We start from the raw sequence: 23285 nt of genomic DNA on the forward strand, positions 1-23285 counted from the left end.
GCGGCCGTGATTTGCCGACGGAGTAAGGGGGGCGGGAACACAGAAAGAAGGGGATCACAGCGAAACGGGAGGGTTTCGACGGCAGTCCCATGTAACTATAACCATCAGAGATGCAATGTGAGGAAGGGAAGAAAGCAAAAAAAAAAAAAAGTTTTAAACTGGAGGCGGGGATTCATTGTTATCAGGGTGTACGTCGGAGCTCGAGACAGACCATGCTAATATGGACACCGCTCAGAACTGAGTAAGGCGCGCGCGGTTTTTGGAACCTTGTGACGTAACGGACCGATTGCGACATTCAGTCATCTTAGTCAGCTGCGGGATACGGTGAGGAGTTTCGCAGTTCCGTGAATCAGATCTCTTGACCTGGCCACGCTGAGGAAATCAGCGAACGATGGTGTAGCATTTGTCGGGATATTAAGCCAATGTGTAATTATGAGAAGCGACTGCACTCAACAGTCGTAGAGTGACCTTTCCAGCCGTATGAGTTGTGATACTACGAAGGGGGACATGGCCAGTCACCTCTAAACGATACTTTTGATATCGCTAAGTTCTTTCGCCTTCGTAAGACGTACCCAAGTACTTCTGGAGTGGTTGTAAGTGTCTAGGTGTGAGGCAGCCAAGAGGTTCATCTTAAAAAGAAACCATGTTGGCTAGCCCGGCTACCTCTGGTTCTTCAAGCACCCCATTTTCTGTCAAGGACATCCTCAATCTTACAGATCAAGTCGGATTCGATCCACAGACTTTATTATTCCAAGCCCAAAACCTGGAGAAAGTTCTCTTTGACGACGCCGATGCTTTCGGACTCGGAACGGGGATAATGTCTACACCCTCGTCGTCCTCGTCGCTGTTTAGGGATTTTGTGAACCAAAGTTTCCAGTCCACTTTATCTACGGCCCAGTTACCACCACCGCTACCGCCACCCCAACCGCCACCGCCGCCTCCGTCCGCACCTTTGACGTCGCCGCATGTGCAGAGTCTATCCCATCTCTGCCCGCCGTTTCCTAACGGAAGTCCAGGCTCTCCCGGTTCGTACGGATCGGGGATGTATGCAAATTCAGAGGCGTCTAATTACGGCCAGGCGTTACGACAGCCGCTGCCAAACCCACACCAAGTCAACGAGTCAGATAAAAGTAAGTCTGCCTTTTTTTTGTTTCTTTTTTTCTTTCGGTTTCGCTTTTCGTCCGTATTGTGTGTATAGACTCTCCCCTTAACGTTCCAGTTATAGTTCAGAGAGAATTCAAAAGTACATAAGTATCTTCTTCTTCTTCTTCTTGGAGAGGTTTCTGATGTCTTTCGTCCTCTTGTTAAAGAGTCACTTAACATTAGGAGTGAGCCTCTTGAAAAAGAGCAACCCCCATCGCGTATTAGCGTAAGAGCAGCGGAAGCGTGCAAACACGTGTCCGACAATCGGTACCGGCGCTTATGGTTTAGGCTTAACCACATTAATTAAGTGGAGAGCACGCGAGTAACCCTCTCCCTGCGTCATTCCAGAAAAAGGGTCTAGTGATTTCTTTAGGATATGATTGGCACACAACTCTCCCCGCACAGCCTGGCAGTAGGAAGAGTTTTATTTTAAACTGGACGGGTTTTTAGAAGGGAAGGGTTAATGTGGAAGGGAACATTGATATCAACAATATCAGCAACTGGAAGTAACCACTGTAAATTATTGCTACAAAAAATAAATGCAAACGCAAAGTATATTGATGTATTTATCGTACTTCCCCACGATCTCTCTATTTATTTTAAAAAATAATTATATTTTCAAAGCTGCGAAGCTATATTTGAAATAAATGGAGTATATCAAAAGTCATTTGTTAGCATGATTTTTAAATAGCAGGCGCTCAGAAAATAATAAAACAACTAAAACACCATTTTTATCATACTTTTACGATAATAATGGTCATAGTAAAAAAGCTGTATTAGTATTATCTTTAACTTTTACAATATATTGATTTGCAGCTGTTACAACAAAGTGTAGAGCTAACAATAATATACAAGCCACGAGACCAATAATAGATAATAATTGCGCATTATGAGTATAATGCTAACAAAGCAGACCAAATGAAAGTAGAAGCGAATTTATCATTTTAAATATCATAAAAATAAATTACAGCAGTGTAAATTTCTGTGCATTTCAAAACTTGAGTACTTCCACTAACCATAAAGGCAAAATATATAAGCATGTTTGTGTGTGTGTGTGTGTGTGTGTGTGTGTGTGTGTGTGTGTGTGTGTGTGTGTATTCTCCAGCGCATAATTGCAAATATTAATATTTTTTTTCTTATTTGTAAACTGACAGACAAAAGTAGCATAAAGTTCTATGATTTTTGTATAGCGCCTAATTTAACTGTATTAAATATCGCCAATTCACAGTCATTCCACGAAACAATCAGAAATAATAATGCATTGATATATAAAAAGAAATTAAGAGCTAAACTAGTTTAGAGACAATAGAACTTAAGTTAGGAGAAAATGTTAGATCAAGGAAGTCACAGTTAATGAGAAGCTGTTCAATAGCGATTTAAAGGACGTTTACATTTAAAGCGATTCAAATCTGCTTGACAGTGATAAAATGTCACTGTCATATCACTTATCTGCGGTACTCAAGAAAGTAAAAACTCACAGCAGGAATATATGCTAGGACAGTTGTAACTACCGAAGAAAAAGATAAATCCTGTATATTAGACCCTTACTTTACAATCACTGAAATGCCGGCCCTCAAAAATGAGCCGAAGGGAGTTCGTATACTGCAATGGCAGATTGCTACTGACTGAGTCCAAGCGTATAACATAGAATAAAGCATTTTTACTAGTAGGAATGATTTCTCATAACTGAATTAGCATGGCTTATTGTTTCGCCCAATAACTAACTATTTTTATCCAATTTTTTTAAAGTTTTACGTGGCAGTTTTACTTATACATATTCGCGATCGATGTGTTGTGTCCGGATCGCTTCTCAGGTACAGAAGGTGAAGTATTTTCAATCCAAGGTGAGTTAGTGAAACTCTTCTTTGATTGAAAATACTTGATAAAGATCCTTCGCCTCACAACCGGGGATTCGAACCCTGTTTTTTTTTTTTTTTTTAACCAAATGGCTCCGTCTAAACCAACTAACCCACGGAAGCTTCACTGTCGGTTTAGTTTAAAATTATTTAGAGTGCAGTACATACTTTATAAATGCACGGGAAGGGCTTGGAGAATACCAGTTCTTTAACGAGTCGGAGAACAATAAAATTAAAATGGGAACATGAAATTTTAAGCTTTCCCGAATTTGGAATGAAAGAAAGTTTTAGAAACTTTTCTTTAAGTTTCAGATATTTCATTCTACAATATGCACCATTTTAAAGAACAAATGAAATGTTTATGTTATGTTTTTACAGTTCTATTTCTGGAAACGTAACTTCGATTCCTGAGATCATCGATCTACGACAGCTTACTTAACGATTGTTAACCAAGGTCAATTAAAGCGAAAAACTGGGGGTTACTATATATAATCTGTTCTGTTTTACTCTTAGGCTTAAACCCATATTGTACTGTACGCATTCGAAACAGCAAATTCTAATGAATACGATGTTTAATCTTTATTTCCGTAGTATTTTAGGTCTGTATATTACTTCCGTTCTTCTGACAGGTTTTCTTGATGAAAAACCGTTTCCGAAAAAAAAAAAAAAAAAAAAAACTGCCATATCCGCATGAGACCAAAGAAATGACCAATAACTCACCTTCAACTGAAAAATCCGGATAACAGGTTAAATACGGGCGAAAGTTTTCCAACAGTTCGCTAGTAGTATAATATTCTAAATATTAATTATAATTTTTACTCTTTCTTCAAATTTAATGTGTTCCTATTCATATTTTCATTTCATTGCAGAAATATCTGCTGATGTACTCGTATTATAACTGCTAAAAGAATTTTGTTTTTAAAACAATTATAATATAAATGTATCTTTTTTTAACATTACAATACAATTTGAATTTACCAAGCAACTCCTTTGTTCTTATCTGATAAAAAAAAACCACTTAGTATTTTGAAATAATGAATTTTTAAGGTCATTGTAATCGTGCACTTCATTTAATTCGTTTTGTTTTCTGTGCAACATATTGGATAAAATAAGTGATTTTCTAAAATCTCAATATCTAAAGATAGCAATGGTTTTCCTAGAGCCACTGTTTTTACTATCATACGTAGAGCGGAAAGGTTATCAATATTTGGTGCTCATATGAAGAGGATATCCAGTTACCCTCCTTCCCAGGTACTCTTAATATGATAAAGTCATGCCATACGTCTTCTTCTGCAAAGTGGCCGTCCATGGGTTTTAAATATAAATAAATAACGTTACATTCATCATCTGCGGAATCAAATTCATCAATTTAAATAATAGGAACGATTTTCGATTTTTTTTTATTTTTAATGAAATAATATTTGAAGTCATCTGGATAAGAAAAAAGGAAAGTCCAATTTACCATAAATCTATCTTTCCACAGACTTTTCTTGAAAGTGCTCAGAGCCATTCTCGTTAACACGCTCAAGTACTTTGACAAATCATGAACAAACTGTATGCATACATATTACACTGCAGTCGACATTGAAACACTATATACGTAACATCTTTAAAGGTACTAGTGTTTTCATACTATTTATAGGAGTGCTTCCATAGCACAGTAAAAAATCAACGAATCCCTTGAGGAAGCAAAAGAAAATTATAAGACGTTTCAACCAAAAGTGAATTATATAGTCATATATGAAGAGAAAAAAAAATTTTTTTCTCTCGCTGTAAACTGCGTTTTTCATTCTGAAAAGCAATGATTCTAACCAGTGAACGCACAGAGAAGTAAAACCAAGTTATTTAGATAGGATTAAATCACCCCGCCCCCGCCCCAACCTTACAGAATGGTATACACGAGGCTTATGAAAAGCTGCGCAACTTGATTGTTAATCAAGTTGCGCAGCTTTTGTGCCTAACAGGTTAACAGAAGATGGAATGGCATAGTGACGTAAATAAATAATATTAACTTATAACTTAAGAGTGCAAAAGGACAAAGTCCAGTCAATAACATTATATTTTTTATCTTAGAATATTACTCATTGGCTGTTTGTAATTCGTTAATTATAACTACTGCCAGTTTCTTTCGTTTACTTTACCAAATTTTTATTATTAGTAGTAGTAGTAGTAGTTGTTGTAGTAGTAGTAGTAATGACAGCAGATGCCAAACGAAAGAGAAAGCAAAATCTTAGTCATATCCTTAATTTCTTGACCCTAAGGGAATGCTTTTAATCCTGATAAACTTTATAATAATGAATCACGTGTGAGAATTCTAAAGGTCTTACGAGGGGAATTCAGTTCACATTTCATTTGCAATGGGAGCTACTGATGCCGAAGTCACCCAGCATGGTATTTGCCCTTATCTTGAATAGGGTCAGAAATCTGCACGGAAGATTGTATTTAATTTCAAACAAACCGCCCAACTTGAGGTTAACTCTTTGTCACTGTGTTATTCCATTTTTTTTCCTCCTTACTAATTACTTTAAAGACCCCCGTTACGGGTTAATTTTTTTTTTTCGTTATTTGCTTTTCTTATTCAGATAAAAGTATGAAAGATGTTGGCAGTTGGCCTAAATGATTATTGGAGTGTACGTCGTAGTAAAACTTTGGTAACCTTGGAAGATTGAACTTGACCTTGAGACATTACGATAAAAGAACTAACCTAAATGTTTCATCTCCAAGATAGTAAACGGCGACAAACGGTATAAACTAAATATGGAAATATAAATTTGAAATATAAATATTAAATCGAAAATAAATATTCAGAATATTTTTAGTTTACTAGGATTTAACTCAGGTATATTTACAGAATGGATCGTTACGTAATGTTTATGTTTCACAAAAAAAGAAAGAAATATTCCAAGTGACGTCTTAACAGCTTGTTAAGACGTCACTTGGAAAGCAAAAACGAATTTTGAAACTTTATTTAAAGTTTCACTCGATTTATATGATGTAATGTAATAGGAGTACGATAAAGTTTCTAAGTAAAGATTGCACTACTGCGCTTAATTGACGCAAGATTTCATGCATACAAAAGACGAAACGGCATAAAGCGAAGATGATAACAAGTATCAGGCAATAATCGGAAGAATATTTTATATAATATATCGCCATCGATCTTTAAATAAATTTTCATACGAAGACACTTCTTAAATATCAATTAGATGGATACATTTGTCTTTGTGATTGTCCTTTCACATTCGTTTTGCGCTATCACCTTCCTAGACCACAAAAAATAAATTCGTTTGGTTTCAATCTTCACCAGCCTTCTCCAAGATGATATAAAAAAGCGTCAATAGGGGTCAAGTGAGTCAAGTAGTAAAATCAACCCTCTTAACAAGAAGAAAGAGAGCGAGAGAGAAAGAGAGATACAGAGGAGAAAGCGGCTGTTCGATATTTGTTTTAAATTCAAATGAATGCATCTTCTAAGACCTAATAGTATATCTAATATAAGATATACTGGTGAAATAATTCATCCCTCTAATGAAAGTAATCGAAAAAGAAGAAGAAAAAAAGCCATTATTGACATCAATGAATATAGTTCGTTAGTTGGCCCTAAGAAGAAGAACCTACTGTAGCTTCCATATATCATTAGTAAGTTCTTAAAAGTAAGTCCCTTAAATCATTAGTAAGTTCCTTCATTAGTATGTTTCTCTTGACCCTGCCCTAATTTTTCATCTCCGGTCATTCTAAAAATGCACGTTTGGTACGATCGGGCTCATTGCAATGTTCCAATCAAACTACGTTTCTGAGATGGTGCGTTATTGTGTTAGAAGGGATCAAGATCAGTAGCAAAAAATTACCACATCAAACCAAGTTATGATTCCATATGATATTATTAGTGGTTTTAATCCTTATCATGAGTATCAACGTAATAAAGCAATCCTGTAACAATACGCTGCCACCTCTAAATTTCATCGTTGAACCAATATATACTTAAAAAAGGGTTCCCATCCTCTATTCACAAAGAACTACAAGGAAAGACTAGGGGATTTCCATTTATTAGCTTAAAATGCTTGCTCTTGTTACATTCTCGGTTTCCATGATTCGTAGCTTTGTTTAGGTTATTTTTTCTACGTTTCTAAAAAGCTACAAAGAGAAATCAGTTCCAACATTCTTTTAGAGTTCCCCGTCTGTCATTCAAAAGTCATATCTTTAAGACTCCTTGAATATAACGACACTGAAATATTAATTTGTCAAGAAGCAGATGTTCAGCTTTCACCTCGTTGTTTATGTAATTTTTTACTTTTCGGCTGAAATTCTCCAGGTGGCGTATAACGCACACACTATATTATATTTAAGTATATTTTGAGAGTGCTAATTGACCATTAAATGCCTTCACTCCATAATGTTCTACTTTGGGTTCTGACGTCATACACCAATCTTAGATTTTTCGATATCCGAACATTAAGATTCTCATATAATCTTTGTCTAAATTTTCTCCATCTCGTAGCTTTCAATGCGATAATCAACTTTGTATAACCAAATCTTGACTGCTTTATTTGGGAAAGATTCTGTGGTTTTAAGTACAGAACACAGTTTCAAAGGTTGGTGTTTGCATTGCACTACACCCCACCACAGATTACGGTCCCGAATTTCAGTTAATAGATGTGTTGAAAGTGTACTGAGTTATTTAGCTATTCAAATTATAAATATTAGCTTACAGGATACTTCGTTAGTTGGGTAGAGAAAAAACAGCCATACTAGCTGACGTTCTTTTGGTCATTATTTCAAAATAAGTATTACAACCATCTTAAATACAGAGATTTATGATTGTCTGGTCGCTAAGACATTCGTTCAGCATAACGTGTCTTTCAGATGAAGACACTAATATAACTAACTGAGTGTTTGGGATTTCAAACTTGAAACCAGTCACACTCCTCTACTACATGCTTTTTTAATTATTAACATTACATTGCCATGTAGCAAAGTGTATTTATAATGGTACAAAGAAGGTTCTTTATTCCCAGAATTCCGAGTCAGAATTGTCCATTGTAATAAAATTAAGTAGTATATTAATTTTAGTTTGTACAGATGATGTGGACCAAATATCATCCAAATAGATGAACAATAATTTTCTGAAATTAAAGAGCCTTAATAAGCCTTTTACTAAGTGTTTACTGTTATAGAAGGTTTAATGCAATTCATGTAGTGTAAGGCTTAACAGATCAAGAGGAGTTTGCCATAATGGTACTTGCACTGGTTGATTTATTATAAGTGCATTAATAAATTAAACAGTGTATACGACATCAATTCGATCTATTTCAAAAATCACTTCAAATATTAAACGACATGAGGAAATGAACTTTTTTATTTATTTTTTTCACGTGACTTATTTACTTTTCTATTTTGTTTATTTTTAACTTCGGATTAGATTTTCATACAAATTTCAGAATTATACAAAAGCCATATGTATAGACGAAAAGAATAAAGTCATCTAGGTTAGAAAATAAACATTACGCATACGCACAAAAGCTCAATACATAATAATGTGAACAAGCAAACAACGTTAATACGCGGGGAATAAAATGCATACACACATATGCACATCGGCTAATTAACTATTATGACGATAATCAATTTTTAAATTCAAACATTTATTATCAACATTTTTAGAGACATTCAAGTACTCCTTGATCAGATATGCACTTGTTTATATTGATTGTGTTTTTTATTTAAGAGGGTAGGCTATTAAATTTATGGATTCAAATAATTATCACATTTATGTGTTATTTCGTTTTGTGCTTTATGGATTACGTATTTCTTGTCTGTAGAAGTGAGTTTCTTATGTGATGTTTGCATACTGATCTGCAATTTGCAACCACTGTATAGCACTATTAATTCTTTTGTGGAATTCTTATTGACTCAATGGGACATTCATTGGAGGACCGAAGTGGCTCGAAAACGTTCCATGTTTGGACTCAAAAGCAGAGTTTCCGGACTATGTAAAAACTAAGTATAAATACAAAAAATATATAAAATCAATTAATACAGAAAAATCATTAGCCTGCCCTAGTTACAAATGTATTATAGGTTTTCAAATAAATTTTCATTGGTGAGAGCCACATAAAAAAATAAAAATAAATAAAAAAAAAACTTATAGTTAGAATGCGTATTAATTTACTGTGTAGAGAAATTAGAAGTATCACTGTGGTGTAATATGCTCCAGCCCATCTTAGAACACACATTGTAACAGTTAAGAATAATTTTAAAATAATACTCTGAATAGCACAAATCATAATCAACACAGTCCTCGCTGTTTGTAGAATGAATCAAAACGCCCTCTTGCGGATCCGTTTGAGTCTGTAACATGATTGTCCGCTTTGGTGTAGATAAAACCTCAATGTACAAAATTAGTTTCAGAGATGGGACGAAGGATTAAGAGTAACAGACAGGGAAAGAATAATAGAATTTTTTTTAAAAAAATCATTGCATTCTTCAAGTGCATGCAAGATATTTTACGTTGAAATGTAACATGCATTTATTAACATGCAAGACTATGATTACTCAACGTTTTATATTTTATTTTATATTATCGAATAAACTAAATTTAATTCAAATGCAATGCCTTAAAACTGAATATATTAAAATATTAAAATGATAAAAATTCAGTATTATTGTTTGTGTTTTGAGATTAGTCAAATATAGTTTATTTCGAATTTTTAATTCTTGATTTTTCTATTTAAGGAATAATAAACTTTTCAAATAATTTTCAAAAGGCAATCAACCGAATACAAACTCGCGTAATGTTCGGCATAAAGCGCATTGATAAGAAACTATCTAAAAGACAGTCTGTCCAGAATCTTCATTGTCTTCTTTTATTAGTGTTCTGATTACGGGTTTTGTTAATCATCGCTGTTAAATCCTCTTAATAAAGGCATGAATAAAAAGTGACAATACGTATTCTATCCTAAATAATTCAATATTTTAAATTATTTTCCTCATGCCGACAGTCCCATAAATAATTGAAACTTATTTTGTATCGTCATAGCATTAACATTAGTTTGTTTAATTAAGACTCGAACCTACTTCTAAATTAAATATCAATAAAATAATTTTCAAAAACTATTTAATACAAAGATTTTTACAAGTTTAATTATTCACGGTATTCAGGATAGCAGACAGAAATATTACCTCGCTGGATTCGAAACACGACAAAGTTTGATTGATGTGATGTGTTTGGGTATTAATGGGTTATTTTTCATTCTGTGTTGTTTGAAATTAAACAGAAAATAAGCCAAATAAATAAAAATAAGAAAAAACGGGAGTTTGGGGAAAGTTTCTAGTATCAATTTTCTGACTACCAGAGGGAAATAACAGGAATTTTCTTCTTTCTAGGTTTTTATGCCACAGATGCAGGGTCCTCTATTACATCCTGTAATCCCAACTGGCTTGTCGCCGAGCCTGGCATTATTGGGGAAATGTATTTCATGGGTGTAAATGTGTGCGTGTGTTCAAGGGGCCAGTTTGCCTACTCTGGGGGACAAAAAACCCAAGTTTCCTGGTGGGAAAAAAAAAACCCTACCTCTGTATTCCAGATTCCATACACCACGGACGGGAATCGAACCCAGATCTTTCCGACCAATGAGCTTCGTTCATACCGACTGTGCTACGAAGTCTCTAAGAAATAACAGGATACGAACAGGAAATAACACTTTCGGTTGAGAGAAAAATCCCTACCATTTCCAGTTTAAAGTGGAGTTTTGCATTCAAGAGAAATCAAAGGGAAAATTCGCATTGGTGAACGTGCTTCATCTGTTTTTCTCACTCTCAAGGTCTTCCCTTCACATTGATTGCGTTGAAATTATTCTTAATAAATGTGAAAATTACTCTGAAAAGAACAGCTAATCAACATCCTGAAAGAGAAGTTTTTTTTTGTTGAGATTCATAGTTACTTCCTCTCTCATTTTAAGCTACTTCGGCATAGGAACCTCCGTAGCGTAGTTACGGACATTCCTGTGCTAATATTAATATATTGGTTTCATAAAGTAGTATCGAACACCCGTGTGGATATTCTGACACTTGTATTATCATATGATAAATAAATAAGCTACTTCAACTACTCCTTAAATGAAGCTGGTGGATAAATCCCTTCCCTAATCCCTCCGCGAATATATGGCAAATGGATTAATGGCTCTAACCAAAAAATAAATAAATAAATAAATAAATAAATAAAATAAAAGAAAGCCTAGAGGTATATGGATCTATGGAATATGAAAGTAATGGATATGGATGTGGGATAAAGGCATAAATCAAATCGTTTTGCAAGCGAAATGGCTCAACTTAAACTAAAGAAATTTTAGCCACGATCATAAATCCGCAATCATAAATTTTGAAATCACTTGACAAATTTTCCACTAAAAATGGTTCAATTAAATGAAGGATGGACCGATGAACTCCAAAACTAATGTAATAGTTGCTTAGAATTTAAGATACACATCTAAACTGGTTTACTGTTAGGTTTCTGCTTTATTGTGTGTATTATATTCTTATAATTATGTTATAATATTATAATTATATTATTATATACTATATTACGATTTATATTATAGTATGTATTCGATTAACGTTTTATAGAAATATATTACATATTATTGCTGTCTTTATATTAGTAAATATTATGTTAAAACAACTAAGGCTATTAGGTCAGCATATTGTCTTTGTAGCCTTCTCTTGCATGCTATTCTGGATTTTGACAAACTGACTTTCAAGAGAACCCACCTTGAAAGAAAAAATAAATATTTCACACAACAAACAGTAGCTGAGATAGTTCCAAAATATGAGTCTATAAATAATTATGTGATCTAGAGTTAATCAAAGCGTACTGTGAGCTCTTCATCATACTGACGTGCTCGCTTAAAGTTTTTTTTCAAAAATATAATTTTTAATTACTTAAGTAATTATAAATATAATCGGGGATATTTCGAATGCGTTTTTAAAGTCGTTACCTTAGGAAAATTGGTTAGAATTAAATCGAGCCGATACACATCTTTTAACTAAGCGTTAAACTGGGTACTAAGTAGTAGTATTATATTCTGCCACGTGCATTTTGAAGACAAACAATATTCTTAAAAGCGAGTATTAGTCACACGCACTTCTTTTATCGACAGACAGCATTCTGAGTGAATTGCGCTTTATTTATGTCTGCATTTACAATTTGTCATATGAGGTCATCACAGAAAAATTCTCTTTCCTAAACCGAGCTGCACTTTGCTCACACTTGTGGGAGTTCATGGAGGTCATGTGACAGAAATGCTACCGGTTTAACATAGCAAAACAGGCTTAAAAGTGTGGTCTGTATTCTCTTCAGTTTTCCATCTAAACCAGATATGCGTTTTGATATTCTGAAATATCACAATTTCGGAATTGAATTCTCTCTGTTTTGTATGATAATACAGATAATAAGATTTTTTTTCCTGTTGTGATGTTTCAATAGTCTGAAGAGACAATATGCAGTCATTTATTTTTCTAAACTATTTACTGACGTGAATCAGTTCAGTGGCGTACAAATACCTGATTACAGTGTTGTCTTTATGATAAATTTTAACATCGTCAAATCGCTGCAACTGTGGTCAGTTGCAATGACAAATACTCAGTACATTAAGTGTATGAAACATAATAAAAAAAAAACAGACAGTTAAATAACGACTAACTAGCAGCATAACACTGTGAAATACGATGTCTCTTCTATTGCTTATTTTGTTGATAGTCTAAACTAATTTACTAGATTATAAAACTACATTCTTATCTTTCAGATCTAATATGGTCAAAATACACTTTGCGATCTGAAGTTGAAAATCCCTGAATTAATTAATATTAATGTTATTACGAGTTCCAGCTTGTTTCTCGCCTGTTACAAAGTGCTGTAAAACGTGTATTATGACGATACCCCCTTGGTTTGAAAACTCCCATTAGGAATCCCTTTTAGGATGGGAAGAAACTTTTTAAGGGCTTTTTCACCTGAAGGTGAGTTAGCCGACTTTAAACATATAATAAACTTAAACTGAGCCCTTCAGTTGGAACCACCCGGATTCGAATTTTGACTATGACGCGAATAACTTTTATCACGTTCAATCAAAGATGAGTGCTGGAGTCATACGGGATGAGGTTTTTTCCTCCGGGAAAGTTTGGTTTTTCATCCCTCAAAACAGCCAAACCCGCCCGATGAACACATTATCTACAGACATAAAATACGTACCATTTGGTAAGGAAGACAATGGGAACCATCTTTTCCTGCAATCACTATTCTCTAGTAAACTAGCATTGCTACTCCAATTTACTAATCTTCGGTTTGACGGACCTAAAATAAATAAATAAAATATAGAATGCTGATATTTTTGAGTTAAGTTTCAGTAGAAAGAGGTGGTACGATTAAATCATGCGAATAAACTTAGGACACTAATACGGATACTTTTACACTTCATTAGATTTAGTTTTAATTGATCAATGAAAAAGTTTTTTTTAAATTTTTTTTTCTTCAGTGATCTGAGAGTTTGAGATTGGTTTCGTTAGATGAATCACCATTCAGTTATCATCTTTTAATAAACTGCAACTGGATACATTATGTTTACAGAGCGAAAGTAGCCAACAAGCGAGTATAATTTTTCTTAAAATCATTATCAGCAGTAGAATATGGCATCTTGCATGTCATCGCAATGCCAAGATACACGTATTAGTATTAGTATTGGTGTCCCACCAAGAAACCTAAGTCCATCTACAGTGGCAACGGTATGAAGGCTACAAATTACCTAAACTACTTTATGAATGTGCGCTGAATAGTTCTAAAGTGACCTCACCAGCCTTAGTTACTCTGGTCGTATTTCAAACCAAATTAGTCATCAAATATCATTTAATTTTTAATTCATCGATCCTACATCCATAAGGATTATCCAGTTCTTTCTTAAAGATAATTAAAGAAATTAGTAACTTCAGTAGCTCGTTGATGAAAGCTATAATACATGTTTCAATTCTAACAGACAAAAATTAACTTCTTTAATTGGTTGTAAGAAATTTCATGACTAACTTTCTTTTGATTATTTCATCGAATATAATTTAGTTCAACCGTGTCCAACAAACTTTTAGTAACTCGTATTAACTTATTAGATGAACTTAATGATAATAATTGAAAACAATTCTGATACAAAAAGACGCGTAAAGATTAATTATATGATTTGAACCGACATTTTTGACTTATGTAGGATTATCTATATTAAAGTGAAATGAAACGTCAAAAAATTCCGTTCATTCTATAAGTTTTATGTTTGATGTATTAAAACATCCACAAGTGCATACATTCGAGTTTCAAAAGCTCGGTTAACGAGACGAACAACTTGTACAATCTTCCCATCATTTTCTTAATGTTACTTCTAGGGGGGGGGGGATCATTTCTTAGTGTTTATGCGCAGTTAAATAAAACTCTATGAAGAACTTTGACCCTTAACCTGAATATAATCCCATATGTCATATTTCGTGTTCTCTTTGAGAATTATTCTTTCCCAAAGCTCGTGTTTGTCAGAACATGTGCACATTCCGAAACCGTCCAAGATATCCATCTCCGTTCACGTCTTGCAACCTGATATTCGGGCGCGTGTCGTTTGTTCATCCTATGTAAGCAGCCGATTCGTATGTCTAAACTGGCTTACTGGGAGAGTTTTCTTTCACTTTATCTTAATTAAAAGTGTTATTTCTAAAAGTACGAAAGACGATCGTAATTTATTTTTAGCCTGGAATTGGAGTTTGTTTAATTGAATTCCTAAACCACATCTTTCTGTGGAATAAAATAAAACCGAACTGAGAATTAAACGAAGAAATTATTTTTTGTTATTCTATTAAAAGAATAAAGTGCAATGAAGAGAGAGAGAGAGAGAGAGAGAGAGAGATTCATTACTTTTGTTGAAGTTATGGATGCATTTTAAGCATACTTTTTTTAAATAACTTGATTGTTGAGTTCATCTAAAATGATATTACCAAATAATAATCTTATTAAACATCGTTTGTTCATTCAAATTCCATTTTGCTTTATAAAGAGAAAATATCTGTCAAAATATTGACCAAAATCATCTCCTTTAAAAGAAGAAGGACCTTCTTATTGTAAATAAATTTCCCTTCTTAGAAAAGTATCCTTCACTAAATAACTTTTCTTTATAATAAGAATAAGGTAGTACCATGGGTGGAGACTATGGAGTAGATAGTCTGGAAAAAACTTTGCTCTAGCGAAACAGGAAACTCTGTCAAGCCACTTGCACCCTTCAATACGTCAGCGGGTATTACAAATTTCATCTGCAGTTTCAAACATGCGCGTGAAAAAATTATTATTCTTGATTTCCTTGCTTTGATTTCCTTGATTTCCATAATATTGGACAAAGTTACAGGATAGGAGTTCTTGATTATGTCAAAATTTAATAATATTTCCTGATCTTTCTTTTTCGTGTGCATTGCTTGAAATTTTTAGCTGGTGTCTTTACTCTTTTCATCACCTGGAAGCTGCTTGTAACGGCAGAATTCCTTCTCAAGGTCTCCTAAATGTTTAACTTCTTTGAGCCACCTTAGAAGAATTTGCAGAATTTACGACAGTTTAGAAACCATCCAAGAGTATCGAATTCTTTTTGAATAAAATGCTAAGTGACAATTTTTCCGCATCTAGTATGTTATTTAATTACCATGGGATCTGTTTGATTACTCTTTACACTAACTGAAGGAAGTTTCGAAAGATAATTTAAGTGGTGTCAGTGCTGTAGCATCTGTTAACTGATTTTTCATTTTTACAATGGAAATTCCGTTTATCATTTACTTGATTGTCAACTAATTCCTTATCGAGAAGAAATGGCCTCTCTTCCCTGTAGAAGGGTCTGTTAGCAGAAGGGACTCGAGCCATTACTTTTTTTCATTCATTCGGCATAAATCTTTAGTGACTAAGTTGTTGGAGATGTTCCTCTTTGTGTAAGAGAAGCCACCAAATACATGCAAGAACGTTGCTGTATTGGATGATTCTGCACATTAAAACTATAACGCATATCCTCATGGGGTTCTGCAATTAAGTAAGAAATGTACAATATAGTGATTTTGATGAGTCTGGAACTAAAATATTTCGGAACCTTTTATTTTGTGGATAAATTTTTGGGAGTCTTTTAAATTTGGAATCCTAAAACTCATGCCCAAAATCAATTTTATGATAAATAATTCCAAACTACATAAAGTTGACGATAATGATGGAAGTTTTTCATAGTTATTTCTGCACAAGGAAATAATTATGAAAAACTTTAATGGTTATTAACACACACGCGGTCTGCGCGGTTAGCCTGGCAGCTATGCGCTTCGCAACCATATGCCTGGGGAAGGAGTGTCCTCGGTTCGATTCCCGTCGACGACTTGAGGAGCTTAAGGATTTTTCTCAACCATAACCACGTTAGCAGGTCTTAGGCGTGGACAGCAGGGTCTCTCCCCCGCCCCAGTTTATCTTGCGGGTTTTTCATCCCGCAAGCAGGCAAACCGGCCCCGTGACCACACATGGGTATATACAGTCAGGAATACTTAAGACAATCCCTCCAGTCACAAGTCTGAATTGTCAGCTATGCCGGTCCCGAGCCCGGTGTTTTAGTAAAAAGTGTTTACTAAAACATATTTTCCAGATAAATAAAGGGAACATATCACAGTGATTTTTAGAAAAGAAGATAAATCTAAATAATTGTAGGATCGATCTTGAAAATCAATTCAAAACGTATTGAAGAAAGTACAAATGAATCTGAGAATTTAAATGAGGTACAAAAAAAGATTTTACATTTGGACAGAGGTAATATTTGCAGCAGAAACTAACAGAAGCATCAGTAGAATCTAAACATTCCAATTTTTTGTGTTCCATAAATTTAAAACAAAGTTTTAGATCTGGAAGTTCGTACACAGGCGCAAAATTTGTCGGCACTATCACAGATGATGCATTTAAATTCGATACATAAATGTCGATACATATATTATACTTATTCTTAAAAATGCACGGTAACAGCATACGAGAAATCGACTGCAAAATTATCAAAAAAAAGACACGTCAAATTCATTTTGAAATGTAGATGAAATAAAGATTGAAAATGACAGATAATGAACTAGGTGCGCCCTTTAGAGGTCACCTTAGAACAAAGCTTTAAATGTTAGAAATAAAATTCAAAAAATAAAATAGAGCAGAAAAACTTCAAAGTTATTTTCAAGAGGGACGGACCTTTTGCACAGTATCAGTACATTTAATTGTTAATGTTTTCACTCATGCTAACTTACTTCGCTAGTGAGATGCAACAATACATGTACGATTACATAGTTAATATGACAGGCATATCCGTTATTTTTCTCCTGTAATCCAAAACGTCGCACATATTTTACAATCGACCAGACAGGAAAAAAGTAGGTAAATCACATAAATGGAAGTAGATAAGAGAGTGCCGAATATGATTATATGTTCTCCTTAAACAATGGTTGAGAACAAAAACGTGGTGCAAAGCTCGTTATCAATGGAACTTATACTGTTGGAAAGCTGTACTGCAAGGTGATGCATTCGCAATACTAATTTAAAAAACATGTTTCTCCATAGTTACTGCAGAAGAACTTTACTTACCCGAGTGTGATTTCATATGTTTAGTGTGGTGACAATAATATGATGGTGTTAGGATGCTTCTTTTGGTTTGTACAAGAATTCATTGTCGTAGCTTTCGAGAAAATGAACAATGAACATGATATTCTGGACTTTTCTTATATATATCATCTGATCTCATCTTCCTTTTACCCTCTTTTACCTTGCGGTGTCGAGGGTTTATTTATTAATCATCGGACCTCAAACTGCTCACAGGATAAAGTGGTCAGCTCTACGCCCCGGTGTATCCTATGTCCTGTAGTGTTGAGTTCTCAAGGCTGGTTTGCCCACTTTGCGGGATGAAAAACCCCAGGATAAACTGGGGAAAAACCATACTGTTCATATATATATATATATATATATATTAGTACGAAGTTCCAGTCTGGACTCGATAGAGAATTTTGAAAAGCATTGGCTCATTATACGAGGAAGACTGCTTGCATCAGTTTATCAATATCTAATAGAAAATCTACCAAAAGAGGGGCGTATCCTGGATATATATTCGATACTCAAGACAAGCTAATGATGTACACGGAGGTTTGTGAAAACAGAGGAGCTTTTAATCACTACGGTGTCTACCAAATTTTTGCAACTTATACTGGTTCTTGAAGTCTGGATTTTGTGATATTTATTTTTGAGACGTTTCCTGAAGACATATTACGATTAACGATTAACAGTACCTTTCCTTTGTAGAATCTTAGAAAGTATTATACCTCTTTCACAAGATTTTATGGCTCCCTTTAACCTTTCAAAATCCACGTGCATACCAGAATATTTAGTATGCATATGAAAGGAAAAAACTCATACGAAACTCTTTTATTAGTAAATTGACTAGGAATGTTATATTAAATCTTATTAGTCACTGATAAGATATTAGTCACTGATAGTCACTGATGTTTTGTCTATATACTCACTATATGAGTATATACGCAAAATGTTGTAGAACCAATGTGCTAGAACATGAACATGGTTTCTTAACTGGTTTATCACCATATGGTAATATGTCGTTTTTTTACTTGAATATAGAAAATATGTCTTTTGCGTTGATCTTAGTATCTTCCTGAATCTAGCTGCCACTGATAAGACTTTAATAAAGGTCGAAATAAGTCGAGTTGTGACTCTTCCCATAATTCATAGCTATATGCAAGAAAGTGTACAATAAAGCGTGTTGGGCATTATGGGATACCAAGACAATGTGAGGTCAACAATCTCACAAGTAGTCTACTTTAGAAACTATTTTACATGCAAACTTTGTTCGTTAATGCTTGGGTAATGAATTAAAACAAGAATATAATTACTTGTCTAGTAAAATTTACTTTGCAACCAAACACAATAACTTTGTACGTCGACGATTTATTATGGATTGGTGTTTTTGTCCGATATGTTCGTGTCTGAATATATTTGAAATCCTTGAATCAATGGAGTAAGAAAATGTATTAACTTGAGAAGGAAAACTGTCTTGCATTTCGATAACATAAAATGATAATTATGATATATATGACAACCTTAATCGATTTTTTGTGCTATTATTTTTTCAGCTAATGTGTTTGCGCGTGCGTGTGTGCGTGCTTCCTTTTGAAACCGTTTTACTTTGTTCTTTATATGCTACTCTAAGTGAATTTTTATTTTAGATAGGTTATGTGTCTGTATAGTTCTAGCGAAAAAAAACAAAAAAACATACGCTTCGTCCGTACATCTTCAAAGTAGTCCACAAAGTACACAAAGTAGTGTATTCCCGTCAACTTATTCTGGTCAATTTACCTTGTGAAACTTTCATAGTTTCTACTTTCATAGTTTGTGATTAGGCTACCGATCCTACATAAAAATTCCAGGATTTTTTTTTATTTTCTATGACTTGTGAGTTTTTATTTATCCAGGATAACTTTTTCTTTTAGAGCTTTTACCGTTGCTTTACTTGGCAAAGATCTAAAAGTATTATAAAGTTTGTTTCAGTTCTTGCTTAGTCTCCATTATGTCCTCAGCATCACACTGTTCTCACCCCAGAGCAATCAATTTTTTATAGAAATCAATGAACAGTCAGTAAATTATATGGCAGCAAGGAAGAAACGTCTGTCTAAACTGACTAGCTGAGTAGTAAATGTATTTGCCTTCCAGGCAGGGTTACAAATCACGTCTTAGGCAAGTGTGTTCACGATTATCTTTAGAAGGAAGATGAATTTCATCACCCTGCTTATTGGAGACCTGAAGTGGCATAAATATTCCTTGTTCTTGACGACAAATTCCGTTTTGTGAAGTTTGAAATACTAATTAGCGATATGCTACGTGCTTATAATTTTCCATATTTTTATGATAATTTTACTAATTAGTGTGGGAATTACAATAAGTGAATCATATGGTTAGATAATCAGGAAATCCAACTCGAGAGACTGAACATAATTTTTCTCGTGCTATTTCAAGCCTAAGTTACGCAATTTAGCTGTTTCATACCAGTCAACGAAAAACTTCATGACTTCCACTTCTATGTGATATTATTTGAATAGAGATTTAAAAAAAAAAGAATAAACAATGCTACATCGGTATGAATATCTGCAGGCTTCTGTTACAAACAGAAGGCTTTATTCCGCTCTGTTACTAATGTTCGTAGTTGGAAAAGTCAGTATCAACTTGAAACCGGGTTTTCAAATATCTGGAGTCTTGATTTTCCTACTAGGGAGAGAGAGAGAGAGAGAGAGAGAGAGAGAGAGAGAGAGAGAGAGAGAGAGAGAGAGAGAGAGAGAATATTTTATGTTGATGAAGAATTTGTGCTCCAGTTACCCTCAGTATAATCTGAATCACTCACAGCTGTAGTGTCCTACTTTCATTTATTAAAAACTAATCCTAAACCACCTCTGACTATATTTAGCTCAATTACACATTTGATTTACAGGTTCAGCAATGATGGTTGTCAGTTGACTAGAATGGAAAATCATTGGCATGCATCTTCCAAGAGATTACACGAAAATGCATTTTCTTGTTGAAATCGCTTGAATGGAGATTTGTCGAAAAAGCACTTATAATACTTTTAAACTCTTTTAAGGGCATTTCAATCTGTTTGAATAAGTATCGATGCACTCCCATTCAGTTGCTATGTTATTGTTACTTTTTTTTCTAAAAAATCATTGAACTAAAAGCTAATAGTGATCAACGCAAAATAGACTGCATCCTGAAGCCCGTACAAAAGTAAGTTTAAAATCATTCGAAAATTTTAATTATCTTGTGATATTGACTATTAATTTTACAAATCACAAATCACAATGTTGACGAAATAAATTAGTTAAAATTATTTTGTATTCAAAAATAGTGCGAGGAACTTGAACTTAAAATATTTGATTTTTTACACGTGTATAATTTTAGGATGAAATAGATTAATGTAATCAAAATATTTCAAGCGATTAGTTACGGAGTGATGGCAGTGTTTAACAACATTCGGGCTTGAAAATAAAATAAATAAATAAAAATTAGAAAAGTCGAAGTTTTCACAAACGATGTGGAAACAGAAATTATATTATGTTTCATTGAAAAGTCAGGTTATGTTTTCAAATGTTGTCATAATTTTAAATAATCATAGATGCAAAATATATTTTTGCACATCTGCTTAATGGTCAGTTTAATGCTTCCTAAAGGAAGGTATGGGCTACAATCAGTGCCGTGTCAGCATGCTGAAGAAGTTGACCATTTATGGACACTGCATGAATATCCTTCATATAAATATTAAACAACGTAGAAGACAAAATGACTCTTTGTGGAAAGCCACAGCTTCTCTGTACTGGTGAGCTGAGTTCCTCGTCTATTCTTGTGCATTGATTTCCATTTGAAACGTAGTTTTTGACCGATGGAGTTAATTTTCATCGATTGTTATTGTTCTTAGTTTTGCTGATTAGAATGATGTGACCTACTGTTATCAAAAGTCTTAATTAAGTCTATAATAATAATAATAATAATAAACATGAATTTAAAGTAACGGTTTCCATTCAAAGAAACATGACGTTTAATCCAGATTTAAGCATTTAGTTTTATAGCATCCACCGATTTGAATTAACTTAAGTTCCTCCATTTCTAAAGTGATATTATGGAATGTAGGGTTTCTTTCTATGATAATTTTCCCGTGAAAGGTTTGAAACGTATAGCAGATATTATTGGAATCGGGGATTTATAGATTTGCTAACCCTGCTCTAGATAACAAGCATAACCCTTTCTCGTTACTTTAAATTCCTAATAAATAAAGAATTGGTCTCACACATGTAAATTACACATGTACTAGTGGTGGTCGGCGGTAGATGGCGTTGGTGTAGTTGCGATCAGTTGGTGGATTGTGAGTGGTGGAAGCAGAGTTGTAGAGTAGATGCACTCCCTCGATGAGTCTTTGGACTCCCTGGAGTTGACAAATAATAATAATAATAATAATAATAATAATAATAATAATATAAATCATCTATCACTTAATGAGCGGTTAACGTACGAGATCGACTAACTCACCATCAGCTAAAAAGTTTTTTTATTATAATCTTCCTTTCGTGTCAGTGGGATTTGATATTGGATCTTTTCGATGCGCTACCAGATTTTCGAATGAAATTCGGCGTTTCATTCGAAATACAATTCCTGAAAAAAACACATGCGCTTAACAATAGTACACTTCCCCTCATGCCTTTAGTTATTTCAGAAATAATCCCAAGTAGCTCGACTGAATTGCTTAATCCTTTTTACAAGCATCGATGTCGTAGTGGGATTCGAAACCGTTCTCTGTAAATTGGAAAGCACGGACACCATTAAATTTAATTTTAGTAGTAGTAGAATAAACACAAGAAGGTAGAAATCATCAAAGTGGTTCCATAACAATTCCTTTCAGCTAAACACAGGGAAGACACATATGATTCTGATTAAAATTCACCCACCCACCCACCCACACCCACCCACCCACGCACACACACACACTTGAATTCACCTTCCATTGAAAAACCCACAGTTCGCCACGAAACATATCGCAGCAATGCAGGATAAAATTGATCATGCACTGCCTAGTAGAATATCTCGGCCTTCACTCCGATCACGATGTGCAGTGGACCAGCCATATTAAACGTCTTCAAAAGTAATTAAGATCTATCGCGGCAAAACTATTCCCAATTAAACATATAGTTTCGCCCAACATCAAGAATATAATATATGTTTCTTTTTCAAGAAGCAGTATGGTCTAACTGCATACGGAACAGCATTCAATACAAAATGCCTAAACTGGATAACTTAGAGAATTATAATAACACATACTGATATTAAAATAACGCTGGGTAACAATTATGTAAGAATCACTTTCAGATACCTCAGATTCATACCATCTCCTTTTAGGAATAATTTTGTGTAAAATTATGACGATTAAACTACAAATAAATGTATAATGATTACATTGAATGGAATAAGAACTCCATGCCTTACATGGTCATTCGTTCACAAAAAAACTCAATAGGAATCAAAGATCGATTCTGCGTGATATTTGGAAATGTCCCATGAGATCTTTCAGCAGCTTTTAATTTTCAGCCAACTATCTGCACACATTACTGAACAAATCTAATTCGTGCCACTCCCACGTTCCACGTCGCTTCGTTTCAACTTATATTGTAACAGTTCCTGAATGTTTT

General features: G+C 34.1%; 1 protein-coding gene across 1 annotated transcript in view; it reads left to right on the forward strand.

Annotated features, from left to right (window-relative positions):
• The first annotated feature begins 265 nt into the window (after positions 1–265).
• The window catches only part of LOC150110516 (uncharacterized), a 63643-nt gene continuing 40623 nt past the window's right edge, over positions 266–23285 (forward strand). Inside the window, exon 1 of the mRNA XM_090394407.1 lies at positions 266–1130. Coding sequence (XP_090250533.1) covers positions 644–1130 — 487 coding nt within the window. The 5' untranslated portion in view covers positions 266–643. The remainder of the gene's footprint in view (positions 1131–23285) is intronic.

This window comes from Typopeltis vanoorti, chromosome 1 (genome assembly GCF_054136105.1).
Source record: "Typopeltis vanoorti isolate ZY-2024b chromosome 1, IOZ_Tvanoo_1.0, whole genome shotgun sequence".
NCBI lineage: Eukaryota > Metazoa > Arthropoda > Arachnida > Uropygi > Thelyphonidae > Typopeltis > Typopeltis vanoorti.